Raw genomic sequence first — 20,307 nt, forward strand, 5'->3', positions numbered from 1 at the left:
TTTCTCGAGCCTGGTTTGGTAAGTTTAGCACAGTTGTTCACGAGTTTGGCATGACTTAAAGTGAAGATGATCACTTTGTGTTTTATCGGCATTCTGCTTCAAATCTCTGTATTTATCTGGTCGTTTATGTTGACGATATTGTTATTACCGGCAATGATGAGGATGGTATTACTAATTTGAAGCAACATCTCTTTCAGCACTTTCAGACTAAGGATCTGGGCAGATTAAAGTATTTTCTGGGTGTTGAGGTCTCTCGGTCTAGCTAAGGTATTGGGATCTCACAACGGAAGTGCCTTAGACATTCTTGAGGAGACAGGAAGGACATGTTGTAGACCTGTTAACACTCCAATAGATCTGAATTCTAAACTTCTGTCAGGACATGGGGAGCCTCTTAGTGATCCTGCGTGATATAGGTGGTTGGTTGGTAAATTAAATACCTCACAGTGACAAGACCTTACATTTCCTTTCATGTGAGTGTTGTGAGTTAGTTTATGTATTCTCCCTGTGATAGTCATTGGGATGTTGTTGTCCGCATTCTTTGGTATATAAAATCAGCTCTAGGCAAAGGATTAAGGTTTGAGGATCGAGGCCATGGGCAGATCGTTGGATACTGACGAGCGCAAAACACACACTTAAATTGTGCTCGCTAGTCAAAGATAGTATAGTATAATATCGGCAGGGATTAGATTTAAATAGTATTCTCATAGTTTCTAGCTTGATTGTTGTCGCGCCCCTTTTTTTGCGAAAGCGGGCCTCAACGTGTGACAACTCTTTTAAATGGAAGATAGAGTGTTAAAGAGAAGAGTCATCACCTAACGATTTTTAAGGTGCGTTAGGGCACCTATTATACAGATAACTCTGTTTGACTAGTCAATACCACCAAAGATCGGGTAAGGGCTCAAATTACCTCAAAGAGAAGGTGTTAGGCACTCTTCGAGGTCCACAACTGTGGGTCCCGGCCAAACTTAAGACTATGTGGATTATAGTTAGGCGAGATGATCAAATAAACAAAGAGAATAAAAAGGTCGGAGAGTTTATTATGACATACGAGAATTGGTACAAATCTTAATGACTATTATGATATAACTACATTGGTCTATATCGAATGACTAAGTGTGGATAACAAATTCATAAAGGAAATGAGAGGGGGAGATCCTAAGTTTTTTAGCCTAAAGGATCACCCTGTGCAACATAAATAATGCTTCGCAACTCCCTTAACATAAGGGTTGCTCGTATTATTCAGTGGGCACAGACTATCATCTCCTACTACCCAATTACTATGTTAAAGTTGTTTACTTAAAGGCGCTCTAATTTAATTCTAAATCGTACCTTATGCGTGCACTACCCGTCCCATGCCTATAGTCCAGGAGGCTTTGGACCTCTATTTGGGGTGGTTCTAGACTTACTTAGGCTGCTTAAAAACGATAAAACTAGGCGACAGTCAAAACAAATAGGACTTCATGTAGAGACAGTTAAAGGCCCAAGTTAGCCTCCACACATAAACAACTGATGCACGCAATCATATTCCGTATTATGTATAGGCAGTTTCAGGTTTGAGATATCGCTTCAATCCTATAGACATGGTTTCTAAGTGACCATACAGTTTAAGAAAGTCTCATGGCAATGATGTTATTCAGATTATTGTGATCTATAGTCATAATCTCTAAGTGAGTTACGCAAAGGGGGGCAGTGATAGCTATTGAAAAACTTAGAATTACTCTCATTTGATCTTGTTTGGCATGCTTTGTAAACAAGTAGTAGTGTTTTATAGCTAAGTTCTAATGATTGGCAGATTTATCGTATATTCCTATAGGCATGTTGTCTAGGTGAGCAACATAATAAAATAACGGAAACAGTTGATTAGTTAATCAATTAAAGCCCTATAAACATGATATCTAGCAGAATATAAATTAATATGATCCTGTAAGCATGGTATCTAGTGAATACACTGTACGTGCGCAAATTGAATGAACAGTTATTGATACCGATTTTCTATAGGCATGCTGTCTAATAACGCATAGCAGTAGGCATAGTAAAACAGGTTGAGTGAGTGTGTGATTCCCTATAGGCATTGTTTCTACTAGTGCACATGAAAAATAAAATAGCATATATGGCATGTTGGATAGGATAACAAGAAGGTCACATACACCCTATAAGCATGTTTCTACTCTTTCATGCAAACATTAGAATATACCCGTTTCCCCAATTTCACTAACACCCTAATTGTTTGTTTATAAATTATTACAATGCCCAATTAATGAACATAAGTAAATATTATACACGAGACACTGCATGCCCCAAAAGAAAAATGAAGATAATGCAGCACTGTCTGGGCTTTCCAAAAGCTCAACATTCTCCGAATAGCAGGCCTAGATGCGAATCCAGCTCAAGAACTGGAGGGTGTCAATTGCACAACCCAAGTCCATATTCGGACCCATATTAAACCCATATGGAGTCTCACTTACCAAGCAATTGGGAGTTGATAATTTGACAAATACACATAGCAATTACTTAAAGAATTTTGGACCTACTAACGGTGACTAAATGATGGAATTTGAAGAAATGCATTTGTACTTTAGAAGCAGACATAGCAGGGTTGATTAAACAAAGAGCATGCAAGTTAAGAGAATCAATAAGGCTTAGATTCGTCATGGCAAGTTGATATAACAATACTGACATTCCAGACTCGATCAATTAGCAAGAGATAGCAAAACATATTGAGAGAGAGTTAAGGGAGACCAGGTTCTTAGAGATTATAGGAAAAACATATAAGGGTGCACAATGCCAAACGAGTTCAGAATAGGGCACTGTCCTAAAGGATTTCAAACGTATATTTGATATAATCATCGGCATGAGACAAGTAGAGTACAAGTTTTGCATGAAAGTTCCAACATGATAGTTCAAATTAGGTTACAAACAGCACATCAACATACTAGTGGCAAAGCTTGGCCAATATCATGAAACTTAACATGGTGGGAATAGATCATAGTACAAAGGCTCTACAGAAACTTATGGCATGTGAAAGGGCAGATTAACTACACATTAACATGTCAATTGACCATACATAAGAGAAGAAATGTGACATTTATCCTAAAGTCTTAGATGATGCTAAAGATCAGGATCACAAATAGCAAGGAAACATGTTTAGGCTAGATCTTAAGACAGTATGAGATCCATATAGTTGTGACCAGTTTGCAAAGAACAGTCGATTAAACACAAGATTCAGTAATTCATTCAAAGCAAAGGAATGGTTTCATAAGAGTTTTAGTATAGTACCCAAAGCAAGGCATGAAAAGGACTCTATAACTAACAACAGGTAGTCAGTTTCATTAAAAGAACACCTATAATAGGCATGCATTGAAACTCAAAACTCAAACATGTTCAGATACTAAGAAAACACAAATGTATGGAACTGATTCTAGAGGAAAACAAGGAAATTTAACATAGAAGTGTAGGATATAGTGAAGAACACATATTAGCCTAACGCAAACTAAGAACAAACTGGAATCTATCACATGTACTAAAATGCATTCAACTATCAAAGAATACACAATGACAGGGGAGTATCATAGCAGTGCAGTATCAAGGATTCATAACTAACAAAGGAACTAAATCATGCTCACAGAATTTTAAACATCCTTAATATCGAGAACACATAAAGATATACATAAGGAAAAATATTGAACATTGCAAGAGTTAAAGGCACTATCCAGTAGCAAAATTAGACGAGCAAAAGAATAAGGATTTTAGAATACTGGTAGCAAGAACCCCAAATCTCCGATGCTTCAGAGTTCACAAGAGCCTCATAAGGGCCCCGAGCAGTGCTTGCACCGGAGGAGGTTGATAATATTATGGCCTTGGCTTTCAGCCGGCCAAAGAGCCAAGGGTTTCAAATAAGATGAACGATTGATGAAGGTATATTTAGTGCAATAGCAGTGAAAACTTCCCCTTTTCAAAAGGGATTAGGGAGGGGTTTATATAGTAGCAAAATTAAACATACAAACAAGAAAAAATCATCAGTCAAACACAAGAAAGGAAAGAATATCACATGCAATCAAAAATCAGTAAGGAAAAAGGAAAATCTCAAACCCTAGTTGGGTCCAACGGCCTTGAATCGAACCAATAATGCAAGAATCGTTCATAGTAGCGTGTATATAGACAAAAGGTTGTCCAGATCTTCACCAAATCAAGGTAAATCAGTCTCGTTTTGAGAAGTAATTCTTGCCAAAAATAGGGTAAGAACTAAGTAACACCATAGACACGCGTATAATAGTAGAGTATCACAAAATAGGTAAGTAAATCATGGATTTATTCCATGTTTGGGTTAGAATTGGAGAAGATTGGGGATATGGAGGCTAGGGTTTACCAGTGGCGGGTGGCGAGATGAGAGAATAATGAGACAGTTGGGCAGGGAAAATGGGTCTTTAGGGTTTGGGTTTGGGATATAAGATAGAGTAGGTTTTTATTATGGTTCGTTGATCATCTGAGATCAATGGCCAGGATCGAAGGGAGATGGGGCGGGTTAAGAGAGCGGGTCATCTGGTTTGGGCTGTGGCGGACTGGGCTAAGGTTTGGGAAGTTTTGGGCCACTAATGTGGTCCAAAATTGGTACAATTCTGGGCTATACTTTAAATACAAACTTGTTTAAATAAGATTAATTAATAATAAATAATAAAATATTTATTATGCACTAAAATGATTGAAAATAATAACTTAATAATATAAAAATTTTAAAAAATGCCATTTTGGCACAAATAATGTAAATAAGACGTAATTATGCATGAATATAGGCTATTATTGCAAAATTAAGTAAATAGCTAAAAATACTAACGTAATTATATGAAATGATGTAAAAATGTTTTAAAACATGTATGTGGATGTAAAATAACAAATTTGGATGATTAGGTCACCACAAATAATTTAAGGGGATAATTAATAAATATTTAAGTAATTTAAATGCAGAAAAATTAATTTTAAAGCTCTAAATATTGCTGCAAATTATGAAAAATACATGTATAATTCTTATAAATTAAATATATATATATATATATATATATATATATATATATATATATATATATATATATATATATATATATATATATATATATATATATATATATATATATATATATATATATATATATATATATATATATATATATATATATTTGGAAAATTGTGAGGGCAAAATTGGGTATCAACAATTGCTATCCAGGAGGAACACCGGTTGAGATTTATATGACTAAGAATCTAAAATCTACAGCTATTGACGAGTGACTATCGAAACACGGAATAAGCAATTAAGGTTATCGGTGGGAGAGGATAGGGTTTTGATGGAATAAGTGCAAGATAATTGTTCGGGATCTAACTCTATATAATTCACTTCCAATGTTCAAGTGAGTCTCTTGAATTCACTCTATTATTAGTTCAAACGTTTAGCAAAAACTCCTCTCTCGATTAAGTTTTAACCTCACAAGATGAACCAATTTAAGCATTGTGAAGATATGCAAGAATGCGTAGTGGATCGGTCTTTAAAAAAACCTTTTTCGATTATTTTCCTAACTAGGTTTAATCAATGATTCAACTAGCCTCTTTCGATTACTTAGAAGAATCTATGAACTCGACCAACAATATAATGCAAAGATATCACAAGTTATGCCTCTCTCGACTACATGAACTAGTGAATATAGTTGCAATAATTAAATCTTCCAAAACGATTCAAATACATAAAAATAGAGTTATAATGCACAAACAATCATCAATACACCAAATCCATCAGAAATTGGATTTAAATAGTATTCTCGCAGTTTCTAGCTTGATTGCTATCCAGGAGGATCAACAGTTGAGATTTATATTACTAAGAATCTAAAATCTACAACTATAGACTAATGACTATCGAAACAAGGAATAAGCAATTAAGGTTATCGGTGGGAGAGGATACGATTTTGACGGAATAAGTGCAAGATAATTATTCGGGGTCTAACTCTATATAATTCACTTCCAATGTTCAGGTAAGTCTCTCGAATTCACTCTATTATTAGTTCAAACATTTGGCAAAAACTCCTCTCTCGATTAAGTCTTAACTTTACAAGATTAACCAATTTAAGCACTCTGAAGATATGCAAGAATGCCTAGTGGATCGGTCTTTAGGAAAACCTCTTTCGATTATTTTCCTAACTAGGTTTAGTCAATGATTCAACTAGCCTCTTTCGATTACTTAGAAGAATCTATGAACTCAACCAACAATATAATGCAAAGATATCACAAGTTATGCCTCTCCCGATTACATGAACTGGTGAATATAGATGCAACAATTAAATCTTTCAAAATGATTCAAATACATAAAAATAGAGTTATAATCCACAAACAATTATCAATACACCAAATCCTTCAAAACCCAAAAGGAACTACTCCATAAACATGGAGAAGTTTATCACAAATATAACTAAAATATAGGAAAACATAAATTTAATCCAAACCCGGATCTTGAATGAGGAAGGAGTGATTAAATCTTTGTGCTTGTGTTCTTCCAACTCCTCCTTAGATTCCTTGGCCTCCTTAGATCGAAAATCTGTCAAAAGTCCTTTCTAAAATGGTATTTTGGTGTATTTAAGCACCCCCAAAACAAACCCCAAACGAAACTACCCTTTTTTAGCGGAAATGGGAAGCCACTCTAACATTTTTGGGCTACCACACCGCACCATGTGGCGCGCTTGTGGAAATTTCCAGAACACTTCACAAAACCATTTCTCGGCACTTTTTGCACTAGCGCGTCGCATAGTGCGTCGCATTAGTGCAAATTTCTCAGAGTACGGATTTTGCTTCGATTTTGACATCCAGACTTGGTCCTCGATCCCTTAACACAATCCCGGCTTAATCCTTTGGGCTTTTACTCAGATTTCAAAGCTCCAAATCACTCGAATTAGCTCCATAATATCTACATCACTCGGAATCACTCATACAAGGCATAAAACATACAATAAGTGCAAAACACTAGCGATTAAAGATCAAACTCAATTAAAGTGCAGTAAATTAGAGTGAAATACGTGACTAAAATATGTAATTATAGCCTACCATCAATACCCTACACTTAAACCATTGCTCGTCCTCGAGCAATCAAATTACACTTTATATAGACACAACCTTTTTAAATAACTCTCGTAACTCATCACACCAAGAATAATTAAAACAGATTAAGCACAACACCTAACATTCTAGCCTCAAGATTTGACTCAAAAGCACCACACATTATTTATAACCCGCTCACTTACTCTAACACAGAGGTCAATGACATTACCCTTCCTTCTTGAATAAAGTGCCCTCACAACAATTGAGAGTAGTTCCACACACCATAAAATTTAACAACAATCGGGAACTCAATATAGAAAGAATTTAGTCACTCTCAAAAATAACATTCATTTGTATGCCACAAAAGATGAACCATACGCTTGCCCGTAGTGTACTACTCAACTAATCGAGCTCACTCAGTCAAGGATCAAGTATGACTTTATTTGGTTGTAATGTAGGCTGCGGGACGAGTAGGATACATTTGGATATATTGACTACACCTTCCTAAGCACTTTAATACATACAATTGGCCGTTCAAAATCCCACACTTTTGTCAAACCATAACTCCACCCTTACATCAATATATGTCAACTCCCAACTTCTTTAAGCACAAAAACATTAAAAGTTACCTCTATCAATGAATATTTACACAACAATGCAACTATATTGTTTTCAATTCACGTGGCTCTTTTTTTTCAAAACAATACACATTTCTCCTTATTTCATTAGTTCCACTCAAAAGCCAACCAACACCCCACACTTTAACTTTTACAAAATTCATAACAATTTCAAGTGCTTGCGAGAAGTAAAATGGGCAAGGCTTGTAATGTGATTACAGGATCAAAGGGGTTAACTAAGATACATAACAATTAAGTGGGTACAACATATGACTAGCTCAACAAGGAAACACCTATATCACTTCCAAGACTGAATAAAACTACTATTTCACTTTGCAAACACACGGGGCAAGTTCTAGACATCAAATGCAATGCACAGAATACATGAAACCTCACACACACATGGCACATAACTTACTCAGGATCGGACTCATCAAGATACTCTAATCAAAGTAGTTAAGCAAAGTTAAGATCATATAATTTAAGGTGATTATACAAGAGTCAAAAACTGAGCATAAGCGTCACAACTAAAGCACATACTATTCTCAAGGCATAATAAAGTCAAGAGATATTGCTTTCATTTAAAATCACAGCACAAGATCTCTTACTCCTAAAAAAATAAAACTAACTACACCGGTTCAAACAAAACCCTTAAAAAAGAACCACAGCACAAAGAAAAACCAAGAGGAATTATTACACTACCTAAGGAAATTGATTTTTTTTTTAAAAATCAAACAAAAGACATAAAAACAAATGCACATTTACATATTTACACATTTATATATTTACATCCACACCTCATACTTTAAATTGTGGCGTGTCCCCATGGCACACAAATAAAAAGTAAGAGGTAAAGCAAACTCCCCTGGACTTTTTCCGTTTCCGAGAACTTGTGAATTCCACCCCTAATTCTGAATGCATTTTTCACTTTCGCTCCCAGGGATTCTTTATGGAGATCATCAGGCCAAAGTCCTTTAAGGATATTTGCAAGACCCATTTTTTTCTTTCTTTCTTGGCCTCATTTTGAGCGGTGGATTATTCTTGTAGGATCATCCTCAACTTGTTTCTGCATTCATTCACAAGACAATCTCTGCATATTCCTGTAAATCCCTAAAAATAAAATCCACATGATTAAGGTTAGAATAAGAAAATAAAGAAAAAAAGGTCATGTGAGTACTCCTCTAGTAAGTCCAAGACCATTTGTTCCTCATTCTCTTCTACTAAAAATTGCAATTGTGGATAGGTGGGTGGGGGTTTGAACTATTCTTGTATTGATTCATAATAAACCAAAGCCTCATTTTCAATCATTTTAGTTGAAACAGAGTCCCCTTGCAGAGTGAAAAACTCTCTTTGTAGATGTTCATCATCTCGGGTAGGCTCATTTTCACACGGTATCTCTTTCATATATTCACCATAACAACGCAACGAGCTAAGTCTATTTACTAATTGATTCACTTGCATTGTTAGGTTGTTAGTGGCTTCATCGTCTTGTATAAATTTCTCTTCCACCTTATTTATGAACTTATACATAAGCTCTTCTAAACTACCATTCTCCTCTTGAGGTGGTTGTCTCGCTTCGCTTGTACTCCAGCCATAATAAGGGTATTCATCCCAACCAGAGTTAGAATTGTACCCATATGAATCATCATACCTGTACGGACTAGAAAAAAGGTGAGAGTGTTCAAAAGATGAACCATAGGAAGAATACCTACCTGCTTGACAATCAACCCATAGATGATTGCCACCGCATTTAAAACACGTAGCACACCGCTGATAATATTCAGCTGCTAACTTTTCAACCGTTTTCTTAGGCTGGTTGTACTCCATCTTCACATCATTTAGAGTTTAATAACAAGAATGTGCTCTTCAAGATTTCTTCAACAAAAAAAATATTGAAGAGAAGTTAACCAAACAAACTAAAAATAAAAGAAAAAATTAAAAGCTAATTCCTGAATTAGCACTACAAACTACTTCAAACACTATTGATATCCAATCCCTGGCAACGGCGCCAAAATTTAACGAGCGCAAAACGCACACTTAAATTGTGCTCGCTAGTCAAAGATAGTATCGTATAATATCGTATCCACAGGGATTGGATTTAAATAGTATTTTTGTAGTTTCTAGCTTGATTGTTATCCAGGAGGATCAACAGTTGAGATTTATATGACTAAGAATCTAAAATCTACAGCTATTGACTAGTGACTATCGAAACAAGGAATAAGTAATTAAGGTTATCGGTGGGAGAGGATAGGGTTTTGACGGAATACGTGCAAGATAATTGTTCGGGATTTAACTCTATATAATTCACTTCCAATATTCAAGTGAGTCTCTCGAATTCACTCTATTATTAGTTCAAACGTTTAGCAAAACTACTCTCTCGATTAAATCTTAACCTTACAAGATAAACCAATTTAAGCATTGTGACGATATGCAAGAATGCGTAGTGGATCGGTCTTTAGAAAAATCTCTTTCGATTATTTTCCTAACTAGGTTTAATCAATGATTCAACTAGCCTCTTTCGATTACTTAGAAGAATCTATGAACTCAACCAACAATATAATGCAAAGATATCACAAGTTATGCCTCTCTCGATTACATGAACTAGTGAATATAGATACAATAATTAAATCTTCCAAACCGATTCAAATACATAAAAAATAGTATTTGAATACATAATTCACAAACAATCATCAATACACCAAATTCATCAAAACCCAAAAGAAACTACTCTATAGACATGGAGAAGTTTTTCACAAATATAACTAAAATATAGGAAAACATAAATTCAATTCAAACCCGGATCTTGAGTGAGGAAGGAATGATGAAATTCTTGTGCTTGTATTCTTCCAACTCCTCATTAGCCTCCTTGGCCTCCTTAGGTCGAAAATCTGTCAAAAGTCCTTTCTAAAATGGTATTTTGGTGTATTTAAGCCGCCCCCAAAACAAACCTCGAACGAAACTACCCTTTTTAGCGGAAATGGGAAGTCACTCTAATATTTTTGGGCTACCGCGCCGCACCATGCGACGCGCTTATGGCAATTTCCAGAACACTTCAAAAAATAATTTCTCGACACTTTTTGCCCTGGCGCGTCGTACAGTGCGTCGCATTAGTGCAAATTTCTCAGAGTACGGATTTTGCTTTGATTTTGACATCCAGACTTGGTCCTCGACCCCCAAACACGATCCTGGCTTAATCCCTTGGGCTTTTACTCAACTTCAAAGCTCCAAATCACTCGAATTAGCTCCATAATGTCTACATCACTCAGAATCGCTCTTACAAGGCATAAAACACACAATAAGTGCAAAACACTAGCGATTAAAGATCAAACTCAATTAAAGTACAGTAAATTAGAGTGAAATAAGCGACTAAAATATGTAATTATAGCCTACCATCAAATACTCAGATATTGATTGGGCAGGATTACCTTTTAATAGACGTTCTACGTCTGGATATTGTGTCTTAGTAGGAGGAAATTTGATGTCTTGGAAGAGCAAGAAACATAATATGGTTGCTTGGTCTAGTGCAGAAGCAGAATATCGAGCAATGACTATGGCGACATGTGAGCTAATTTGGATCAAACAGTTGCTCAAGGAGTTGAAATTTGGTGAGATCAGCCAGATGAAACTTGTGTGTGATAATCAAGCTGCTCTTCATATTGCGTCAAATCCAGTGTTCCATGAGAGAACTAAACACATTGAGATTGACTGTCACTTTGTCAGAGAAAAGATACTCTCGGAAGATATTGCTACAAAGTTTGTGAAGTCGAATGATCAACTTGCAGATATTTTCACCAAGTCCCTCACTGGTCCTCGTATTAGCTACATATGTATCAAACTCGGTACATATAATTTATATGCACCAGCTTGAGGGAGAGTGTTAGAATAGTTATGTGAATATATATAATTAGTTATAGTCACTTATGTAATAGGAGTAGGTTATGTGTTATGTATACATATAAATATGGCTCATTGTAACATAAAATATCAATAATAAATTTTTATCCCGTGCATTCTCACAAATACTATATCATTCCACCAAGAATATTACTTATTCAACTTTTACAACTTTCAGCAGATAAACTTATTTAACCCGTTGCCTAGATTTTGATACGAAGCTATTTGACAATATCCAATCAAATTAACCTTGATAAAAGTACCCATATGTACAAGTCAACGCTAGTATCTCTAAAGGGATTTTATAGAGAGAGGAATTGAAGACATGAAGAAGAGAGAAAATTATTATTTAGTTTCATCTAAGGCGAAGTATGCGCATTATACTAAATCCATTATTTTCATTTGAATTATATATTTGCGTATGTATACACAAAAAGATTAGAATATGTACATATATGGTCACATTCATTTTGAATCCACCGGCCTTAGACCATATATTCACCTCTGCAGAACCTAGTCGGTATTGCTTTAACACAACTGTAGCTCAGCAAGCATACGCAAAGCGCACTAAGGGAAAAAGGCATCTGCTGACGAACTCAACGCGGTATTACTAATAATCAAATCACCGTCCAAATATTTTCTAAGCGTCTTGTCAGAGACACTAAACCTTAGGAAACTCAGCTGTCAAAAGGTCAATGTAATATAATATTGGAAGCACAGTTGCAAATGCTAGTCAAAGAAAACTATTTAAAACATCATCACACCATTTATTTATATTTATAGCAAATGCTAGTCAGTGAAAGCTATTTCAAACACAACCACAACATTTATTTAACATGCAGTTCCCAACACTCTACTGTATCACCCCGGAAGGAAACAAACTGGCAAACATACATAAACCGCTTCTCACCAAACTTATCCAGGTGTAATCAGGCACACAGCACTATTACTATAAAACACCATCACAAGAAAACACACCCCGGATACGACCGACCGTCTCTTCATCCTGCGACTTTCCTCGAATAGCTTCTTCCAGGCATAATATCTTGAGATCGTCCCAGGAACACGTCACGCGGCCCATGCAACCCTCCTGCCTTCATAGGTTGAGGCAATGGCTGCTTTATAGGTGCTCTACCAGAGCCAATGGTCATGTTGGCAAGCTTCTCAGCAGCATCAGAGACTGCACGAGTCTTCACCGCAGAACCAACAACTGCCACATAAAACAGTGGTAAAAAATCAATACAACAAGTAACACAAAAATACCTTTTTGTGCATTAGAAGCTTAATGTTGAAACTCACCAGGAACATTCCTTGCAGGAGGACGATATTTTGCTGGCTGCTTAACAGAGCCTTTCAGGGATTTATCATTCTTTGTTGCGTCCTGCGAAAAAACAATTTTGGCATAAATTACATGAAACAGGACACTGATATCTACCCCTATTGGGCATATAAAGACCAATTCGAAGTTTTCCAAGGCAAAATACCTGATAATTCGTTTGCAACTTCCTTTGGACACCTGTTACACATGTTACGAGGTGGTTATATAGAAAATAACATAGATGCATTAGAGCAAAGGAAATAAACCATTTGTACAGAGTCTACAGAGTAGAAAGGAACATGGTGCTTTCATGTTTGGATTTGAAACAGAAGATGGTTTTAAAAGCTCTGCAGGAAGAATAATAGCTCCAATAACTCTACATATGTTAAATCTTTATACGCTACCTGGGCTAAATTGCGACTTGACAGGAGAGAAGTTGCTGCGAGGCTTTGAGTTGGTTATCGTACTAGATGACCACCTATTGGTTTTTTGCTCCAAGGCACCCTTCATTCCAGCTGCAACCACAAAAGATTTGATTAGTTCTTTAAACATAAAACCCAATTACTTACAAGGAAAGCTTTACTAATAATTATAAAAACATACCAGATGGAGGCGTCCTAGCAACAGCAGCTTTAGAACGTAGTGATGGAGGTACATAAAAGCAACTCTGGAATATCATAAACGATATCATTTCCATGAATTGTAAATAAGAGATAAAATTGATATTCAGGACACATCTGTTCACAAATAGAAGTAGTTTGTCACCTGGAAGAAACGGTGCTGAAGAACTTCGACCGCTGTTGGCCTCTTGCAAGGATCCCACGAACAAAGCGACTGCAGGAAACAAGAAAAAGTGAAATGCCATGTAAGAAGCTCAGTTGTCCTTAGTTCCATATTTCACACATCAAAAACAGGGAAGTAAATTTAAAAAGAAGGTTTTTCTCCTCCTTTCTGCAAAGATCTATCAAGCAAATTCATAAGATAAACACATTTGCTTTCTCAAGATCTTACAGTGATTAGATTAATTGCAACCTCACTGGCAGATGGGAGTAACAAAGAAAGATTTACACCAGCGACCTGCCACATCAAATTATAAAGGAGGTGTCAAACAAATTTAACCAAAAACAAAAAGGTATGGCCGATAAAAAAGACAGTCTAATTTCTACCATAGAGCCCACTTGTTCACATATATTTGTGAAAAACAAATATCTCTTAGGATTAAAGAATCGAAACTGCATGCTGGGGAGATGATGAGTCAAGGAAAACCTTTAGATATCAAGGTTAATTTATGTTGGTTCATGAAAAACAACATAACCTTTCTAGTTCCCTATATTTACAAAAAATAAGGAAAACACATTCGACCTGCGGAAACTGGTAGTTGATAGCACTAGCAAGTTCGTGCCCGTGAGCCCATTCACTCTTTGATGGAGTACCTATAACACTGCATATTTTGTAGATCTCATCTGCTTCACTGCACCGAAAATGAGAGACAATTCTCAGCAAAAGGAAAATATATGACAAAATTACGATGTCCAACACCCAACTATCCATTATGAAACTATCATTAAACGTCCATAAAAGTTAAACAGCAGTACAAAACTGATACACGAGAGGAACATCACATAGCTCAACCCATCTCAGCTCAGCCAATCACCCCTTATATAAATATCTGTGCACATCTAAACTGAAATTAAACTATCGTTCAAAAATATAGAAGAAGAAAATGCATTAACAAGGGAAAAAATCAGAAAGGCGAATGCACACCTTGAACCCGGGAATAGAGGACGAAGAGTTAACAGCTCAGCCATTATTGCACCCATTGCCCACATATCTGGATATAAGAGAGACGATCAATAAGAAAACAGAAAAAAAAACAATATTTTCCAAACAAGGGGGAAGAGCAAAATAATTTCAAATAGATACTCAAAATTTCACTCACCAACAGCGGGACCATAGATTGGTGACTGTAGAAGAACTTCAGGGGCACGATACCTGCAGTTCCACATGATAGCTATCAGAAAAGGGAAAAAAGAAAAGACCACCTGAGTAATTTGCTCAAAGAAGATAAAACAGATCAGGAATGCACTGACCAGCGAGTTGAGACGTATTCCGTATATGGAGGCTGAGAATTGATCTCCCGAGCAAGACCAAAATCAGCAATTTTTATTGTATCTTTTGAAACCAACAAGTTCTCTGTACAGCAGTAGAAATACATGTCAGATCAGAATCCGGAAAATTGAAAAAACATTCCAATGAAATGCAAGTATTCAGTCATGGACTGCAAGTCAGATCCAAAAATAAGAAAAAAAGAGTTTGAAATTCAACTCTGCAAGGGAAATGCAAAAGGGGGAAAGCATAACTTTGGAAATATTAGCTTTCAACCTTCAGTCTTCACCATCAAATAGCAAGGAAATCCAACCCTTCAATTTAATAAATGAAAAGATCCTCACAGAAGCTGTGATTAAATTAACTCAAAAGAGAATCAGCTATGATCACCTGGCTTAAGGTCGCGATGAAAATATCCTCGTTGATGCATGTATGCAAGACCTTGAAATATTTGGAAGCACCAGTTTCTCACTTCTGATTCTAAGAAAAGCTTAGGCCTGTCCTTCATAAGGTGATATAAGTTGCACTCCTGAGAAAAGTCCACATGGAGTTAGATAAGTAAATATAACTAATTCATAAAAAATATAGATGGTCAAGAACCACCACATACCATGTATTCGAACACAAAGTACAAAATGTCATTCTCCCTAATCACTTCTTTGAGCTTAACGATATTCGGATGGATCATTTTCCTCAATGACTGCAAAAGAATAAACAATTAATTGCATTCGAAAGAGGAGGAGGCAAGCGTAACTACTAAGGCAGAATATCTTTTTACCTTCACTTCTCTCAAGTTTATGCATTCTTCCCATGAATAATACTTCTTCTTCATTTTTTTAATTGCAACCTATGGTACGTAAATGAGTAGTTTTAAAGGCACTTTCAACAGCAGCAATATCAGTTATTTATTTCTTGTGTTTTAGACATTTAAACCTACCACTTCACCAGTCTGTTTATTCAAAGCTCGCCATACGCTCCCAAATGTACCATTGCCAACTTCCTTAATTATCTTGTACCTGTGCCATCATCAGCACATGTTGAGCATAAACTGAAAATAAAGAGTGCTAATGCAAGGAAAAAATGAACCATCGCACCTTTCCATATTTTGGAGGTTCAGTAGCACAAAGAACACCTGGTTATTGGAGATATAGAACAATAAAAACAACTTGGAGTTGTTCCTCTTCACTAGTCGACTGGAAAAGAGAATTATTAAATAGGAACTAGTAGCCCGGCTGATTCAGCAAAATCAACCGTTAGTTTTCTGCTACACTGCAGACAAGGGCAAAACCAGTACTGATAAGATGGATGGGCTTGACAGCCTTATTCATCAAATATACCGCATCAACAAATCCACTATCATAACAAGGCAGAGAAAGCAAGGAAACATAGATGCTGAAGAGCATTTTGATCTCACTTCACAACTAACTTAGACCCGAAACAAGCCCAATTCAAAAGGATGAATTATCAGCTCAAGATCCAGTTGACAGTGTTTCTCGAAAGTACACTAGCTCCTTGCTTCAAATACGCTCTAATCTGATATTGATACTCCAGTTAACTGAATCCTGATGAAGGTTCCTAGAAACTAAGACAAAAGTGAGTAAAATGCAATCTAACTCTCAACGATGCGTAGAAACATCAGCTGACTTTAGTCCTGCACATAAGGAAAGAGACAACAAAGATTAGTGTGATGCTATTACAAACATAAACAACTGGATAAGCAGACAGACAACCCATATCAATACCTCAGAGGAAGGTTCCAAACGATCCAGAATGGGTTTTGTATTGGTGATGCACTAGCAACAATAGACTTGCCGAGGTAGTTAACAGTACAGTAACAACTGACATCATAATAAGGTGGGTGCAGCTTACTTATGGAATTGAGCAAAACATCCAACACCTAGCTTATACAAAATTCGCATTTGGCCTCCTGTACTGATCATTCAGTAGAAGCTGTTCACTAAGTGCAATTGACAAAAGAAACAAGAAGGAAAGCTCCACGGATGAGGAACCGCCAATCAAGGACTTCCTGGAATGAAAAAGCTTGGCACTCAAAGCGAACTGAGCAAAGGTACAATTGCTCCATGTCCTAAGTAATATTAATACCCTGGAATTGAACTCTACCAAATCCTGGAAAAGCATAACCAAAGAAAACGAAAGAACTTGAGAAAGATGATGGAATAGCATTATTTGACTAATTAAATGTAATGCAAATAATTAACTGGTGAGCACTCAAAAGGAACCTCTTCCAATTTCCTTACGTAAATACACATGAAACAAGAGTAGCAGAGACCTGTTATCTCCACCGATGTTCAAGTTATCAGCAGGACAATAATGGATAATTAGAACACGATCATATATTTTGTTAGTTACAGCCACATGATCATATTTGAGACACTCATAAATTTCGTAAAGCGTACACAAGGCAAGAACAAATACAAAAAAGAGGGATAGAAAATTGTGAATCTGATGACAGGCACATAATTTTTGCGGCTCAAAGCTGAATATTACCTATGAATACTCACACAACATGCACACATAATCAAATCATTAAATGGCATTACAAGTTTACACATGCAAAATTCTACATTATGGTGCATCTCGCCGCAATGACTATCTAATAAGCAATTAACAGAGAAAAATCACTGTAACGGCTATGCACACATAAGGTGCACCTTACAACCATTAATATCTAATAAACAATTACAACTACACAATTAAATAGCTGAAACCCAAGCTTTGAAGACTTACCTAGAAGATCTATCATTAAGGTAATGATACTTTCTAAACCTCAACAACTTTTAGCAACTCAATAAATTTACCCTCAAAAGGCCAAAACTTAACAACACCCAAAAGACTAAGTCACCACCAAAATCCACAAGATCACCAGATTCCAGGCATTGAGCTGGTAAAAGAAAACACCCAACCCACCAAATCAATCAATCAATCAACTAACCTCAAACCCAAACTAGTTGCACAAATCCTCCATATCTATTCGCTCTATTAAAGCACATATCATTCCAATATTAAATCATTTCACTTAAAATTAGAGGTTCCTGATCTCACAATTACCACCCAGACTCTATATATTTATTAAGAAATCCACTAAATATCGACTAATATTTGACTTTGAACCAAATTATTAATGTATATATAAATTAAGGTCATTATCGGAACTCATAAAATTCAAATCCTAGATCCACCTCTCACCATTACAGCTAAAAAAAACTCGAGGCAAACAGAACTTAATGTAACTATAGCAAGGAGAGCTAATGCTCAATCCAAGTAACCGGAATCGCCCAATCAAATTGGATAAATCAATCTCTCATACACCACAATAAAAGAGACTCACACAAAACTAGCTCCACAAGCAAATTAAAACTCAACCATGCATACATCAGCCCTAATTTGAGATTAGAAGGGAAGAAAAATAAACAATATAAATTATAGCCGAAAAATCAGATAATACATTAAAACAGGTGCTAGCTCGAGATATTGTATTACAACGCCTCGAATTCATTAACAAAGCACAATTCAAACACCAACGCAATAACTGCAATATGAAAATCAAACAATTCATAACGCGTAGATTCAGAACTAATTAATTCCAAACAAAAATATCAAATACGTTCAGATCTGACCTCAAATTCATATAAAAACACAATATACAACCACAAATTCATAAATTACACTCAAAACAACAAAAAAACAAAAACAAAGCAACAAAAAACAAAAACAAAATAAGGAGGAATAATAATAAAATTACCTGTAGGTGAAACGGCATAACCTAAGGAAGCCACGGAAGAGAGAAAGAAGAAATCCAGAGCAGCTAATTTTAACAAACCCTAGAAAAAAAGATTTTCCGATTTGAATGTGATTTTTTTCTCTCTCTAGGTGATATTTTTTGGCCTCTGCAAAATGGCAATTTCACCAGCCGACTCCCCTATTTATATTATGATGTGATAGTGATGGTGATGATGATGCCAATCTTCGCTTTGTAGGCAAGAAAAGGTTAATAAATATAAATAAAGGGAAAAAGAAAGAAAGCCTAATTATTATAAAACGTGTGGTATTTTATTTAATTTTGGTCTTTTCTTTTTAAGGAAAAAAAATAATGGTAATTGTCCTTTCACTATTATTCAACAAGTTTTCATATCAGACACTGAAATAGTAAAAAAAAAAAATACTCACACATTTTCAATTTCGAGATATAATTTGACTTGTCACAAAATATAAGAATAAGATTTTAAAATATGTGGTCCTAAAAAAGCTTAAGGGCAAGAACTTATTTTTCGTTAAGGACAAAGTGGGTAAAATGAAAAGTTAAAGTTAAATTGTCTCTAAATATAAAAATATGTCATTCTTTTTTTAACAAACTAATAAGGAATGTGTATTATTTAAATTAAAACGGAGGGAGTAATAAAAGGAATCAGATGAGTATTTAATGTATAAGCTATAGCTTTCGTTCTGCCCTGTATTTTTGCCTAAAAATTATTAAATATGTATAAATAATAAATTTTGAACTCATTAAATTAGATGAAATGTGGTAGAATTGCGAATCTGAACTCATAAAGTTTAAATCATGGATCTGACTCTGAAAGGAATGATGTTATATAATTATAATTTGAATAAAAAAAATGAACCGTAAAACGATTTTCTGTTTTTTGTTTTATGTTAAGTAAATCTCATGTAAATAATTAATATAACTAAATACAATAACAATAACAACAACAATAACAACAACAACAATAATAATTTTAGTGAAATTTCACAAGTAAAGTCTGGGGAAGATATTAGAGAGGGTGTTTCTTATAGATCATCCGCTCAAGAAAAGTATAGTCACAACAGTGTTAAAGGAAATATGGTAGTAGAGAAGCCAGGAAGCAATAACAAAAGCAAAATAGTAAGAAAATCGAAGCAAAAAAAAAAAAACACAGCATATGAAAAATATGTGAATAATAATAAAAGTCTAAGAATAAGAAAATATACGAATAATTATAATACTACATGTATGGAAAAAAAAGTATAATCGGCTACCTACTAATCTTCTACATTAACCTCGGCTTCTATATTCTACTATCAAGAGTCATGTTTTCGATGAGCCACAAATATTAAAAAACAGATCTACCCAAACGATTCAATAGGGTGCGTTTTAATCCTTTGGTATGCTTCGGATACTGAATACTATAGGTTGTGATTCTATACAACTTCCTTTTTTACCTCCACATTTAACCGAAAATATGAAAATAAATTAAAAAGCAATAGTTAGGAGATCAACAAAATGATATTTCAATTGTGACCTTT

At 35.4% G+C, this 20,307-nt stretch overlaps 1 protein-coding gene across 2 annotated transcripts; it reads right to left on the reverse strand.

Moving 5' to 3' along the window:
* Nucleotides 1-12,328: 12,328 nt before the first annotated feature.
* Nucleotides 12,329-18,999, reverse strand: LOC107799162 (cyclin-dependent kinase F-4-like). 2 transcript variants are annotated; one of them, XM_016622246.2, is made up of 18 exons: nt 18,770-18,999; nt 16,749-17,133; nt 16,101-16,657; nt 15,944-16,022; nt 15,785-15,853; nt 15,617-15,706; nt 15,397-15,535; nt 14,991-15,093; nt 14,840-14,892; nt 14,665-14,731; nt 14,263-14,371; nt 13,912-13,977; nt 13,666-13,734; nt 13,504-13,567; nt 13,305-13,415; nt 13,067-13,098; nt 12,882-12,963; nt 12,329-12,792 (listed from the first exon to the last, which is right to left on the reverse strand). In XM_016622246.2, the coding sequence occupies exons 3-18, from the start codon at nt 16,106-16,108 to the stop codon at nt 12,584-12,586; spliced, it is 1,350 nt and encodes a 449-aa protein (XP_016477732.1). In that variant the 5' UTR covers nt 16,109-16,657; nt 16,749-17,133; nt 18,770-18,999; the 3' UTR covers nt 12,329-12,583. The 2 variants fall into 2 exon arrangements, with proteins under 2 accessions (XP_016477732.1, NP_001312592.1); NM_001325663.1 differs by lacking the exons at nt 16,101-16,657; nt 18,770-18,999 and having other exon boundaries at nt 12,584-12,792; nt 16,876-16,946.
* Between the last annotated feature and the right edge of the window lie 1,308 nt (nt 19,000-20,307).

This window comes from Nicotiana tabacum, chromosome 15, assembly GCF_000715075.1.
Source record: "Nicotiana tabacum cultivar K326 chromosome 15, ASM71507v2, whole genome shotgun sequence".
In the NCBI taxonomy this organism is placed as follows: Eukaryota; Viridiplantae; Streptophyta; class Magnoliopsida; order Solanales; family Solanaceae; genus Nicotiana; species Nicotiana tabacum.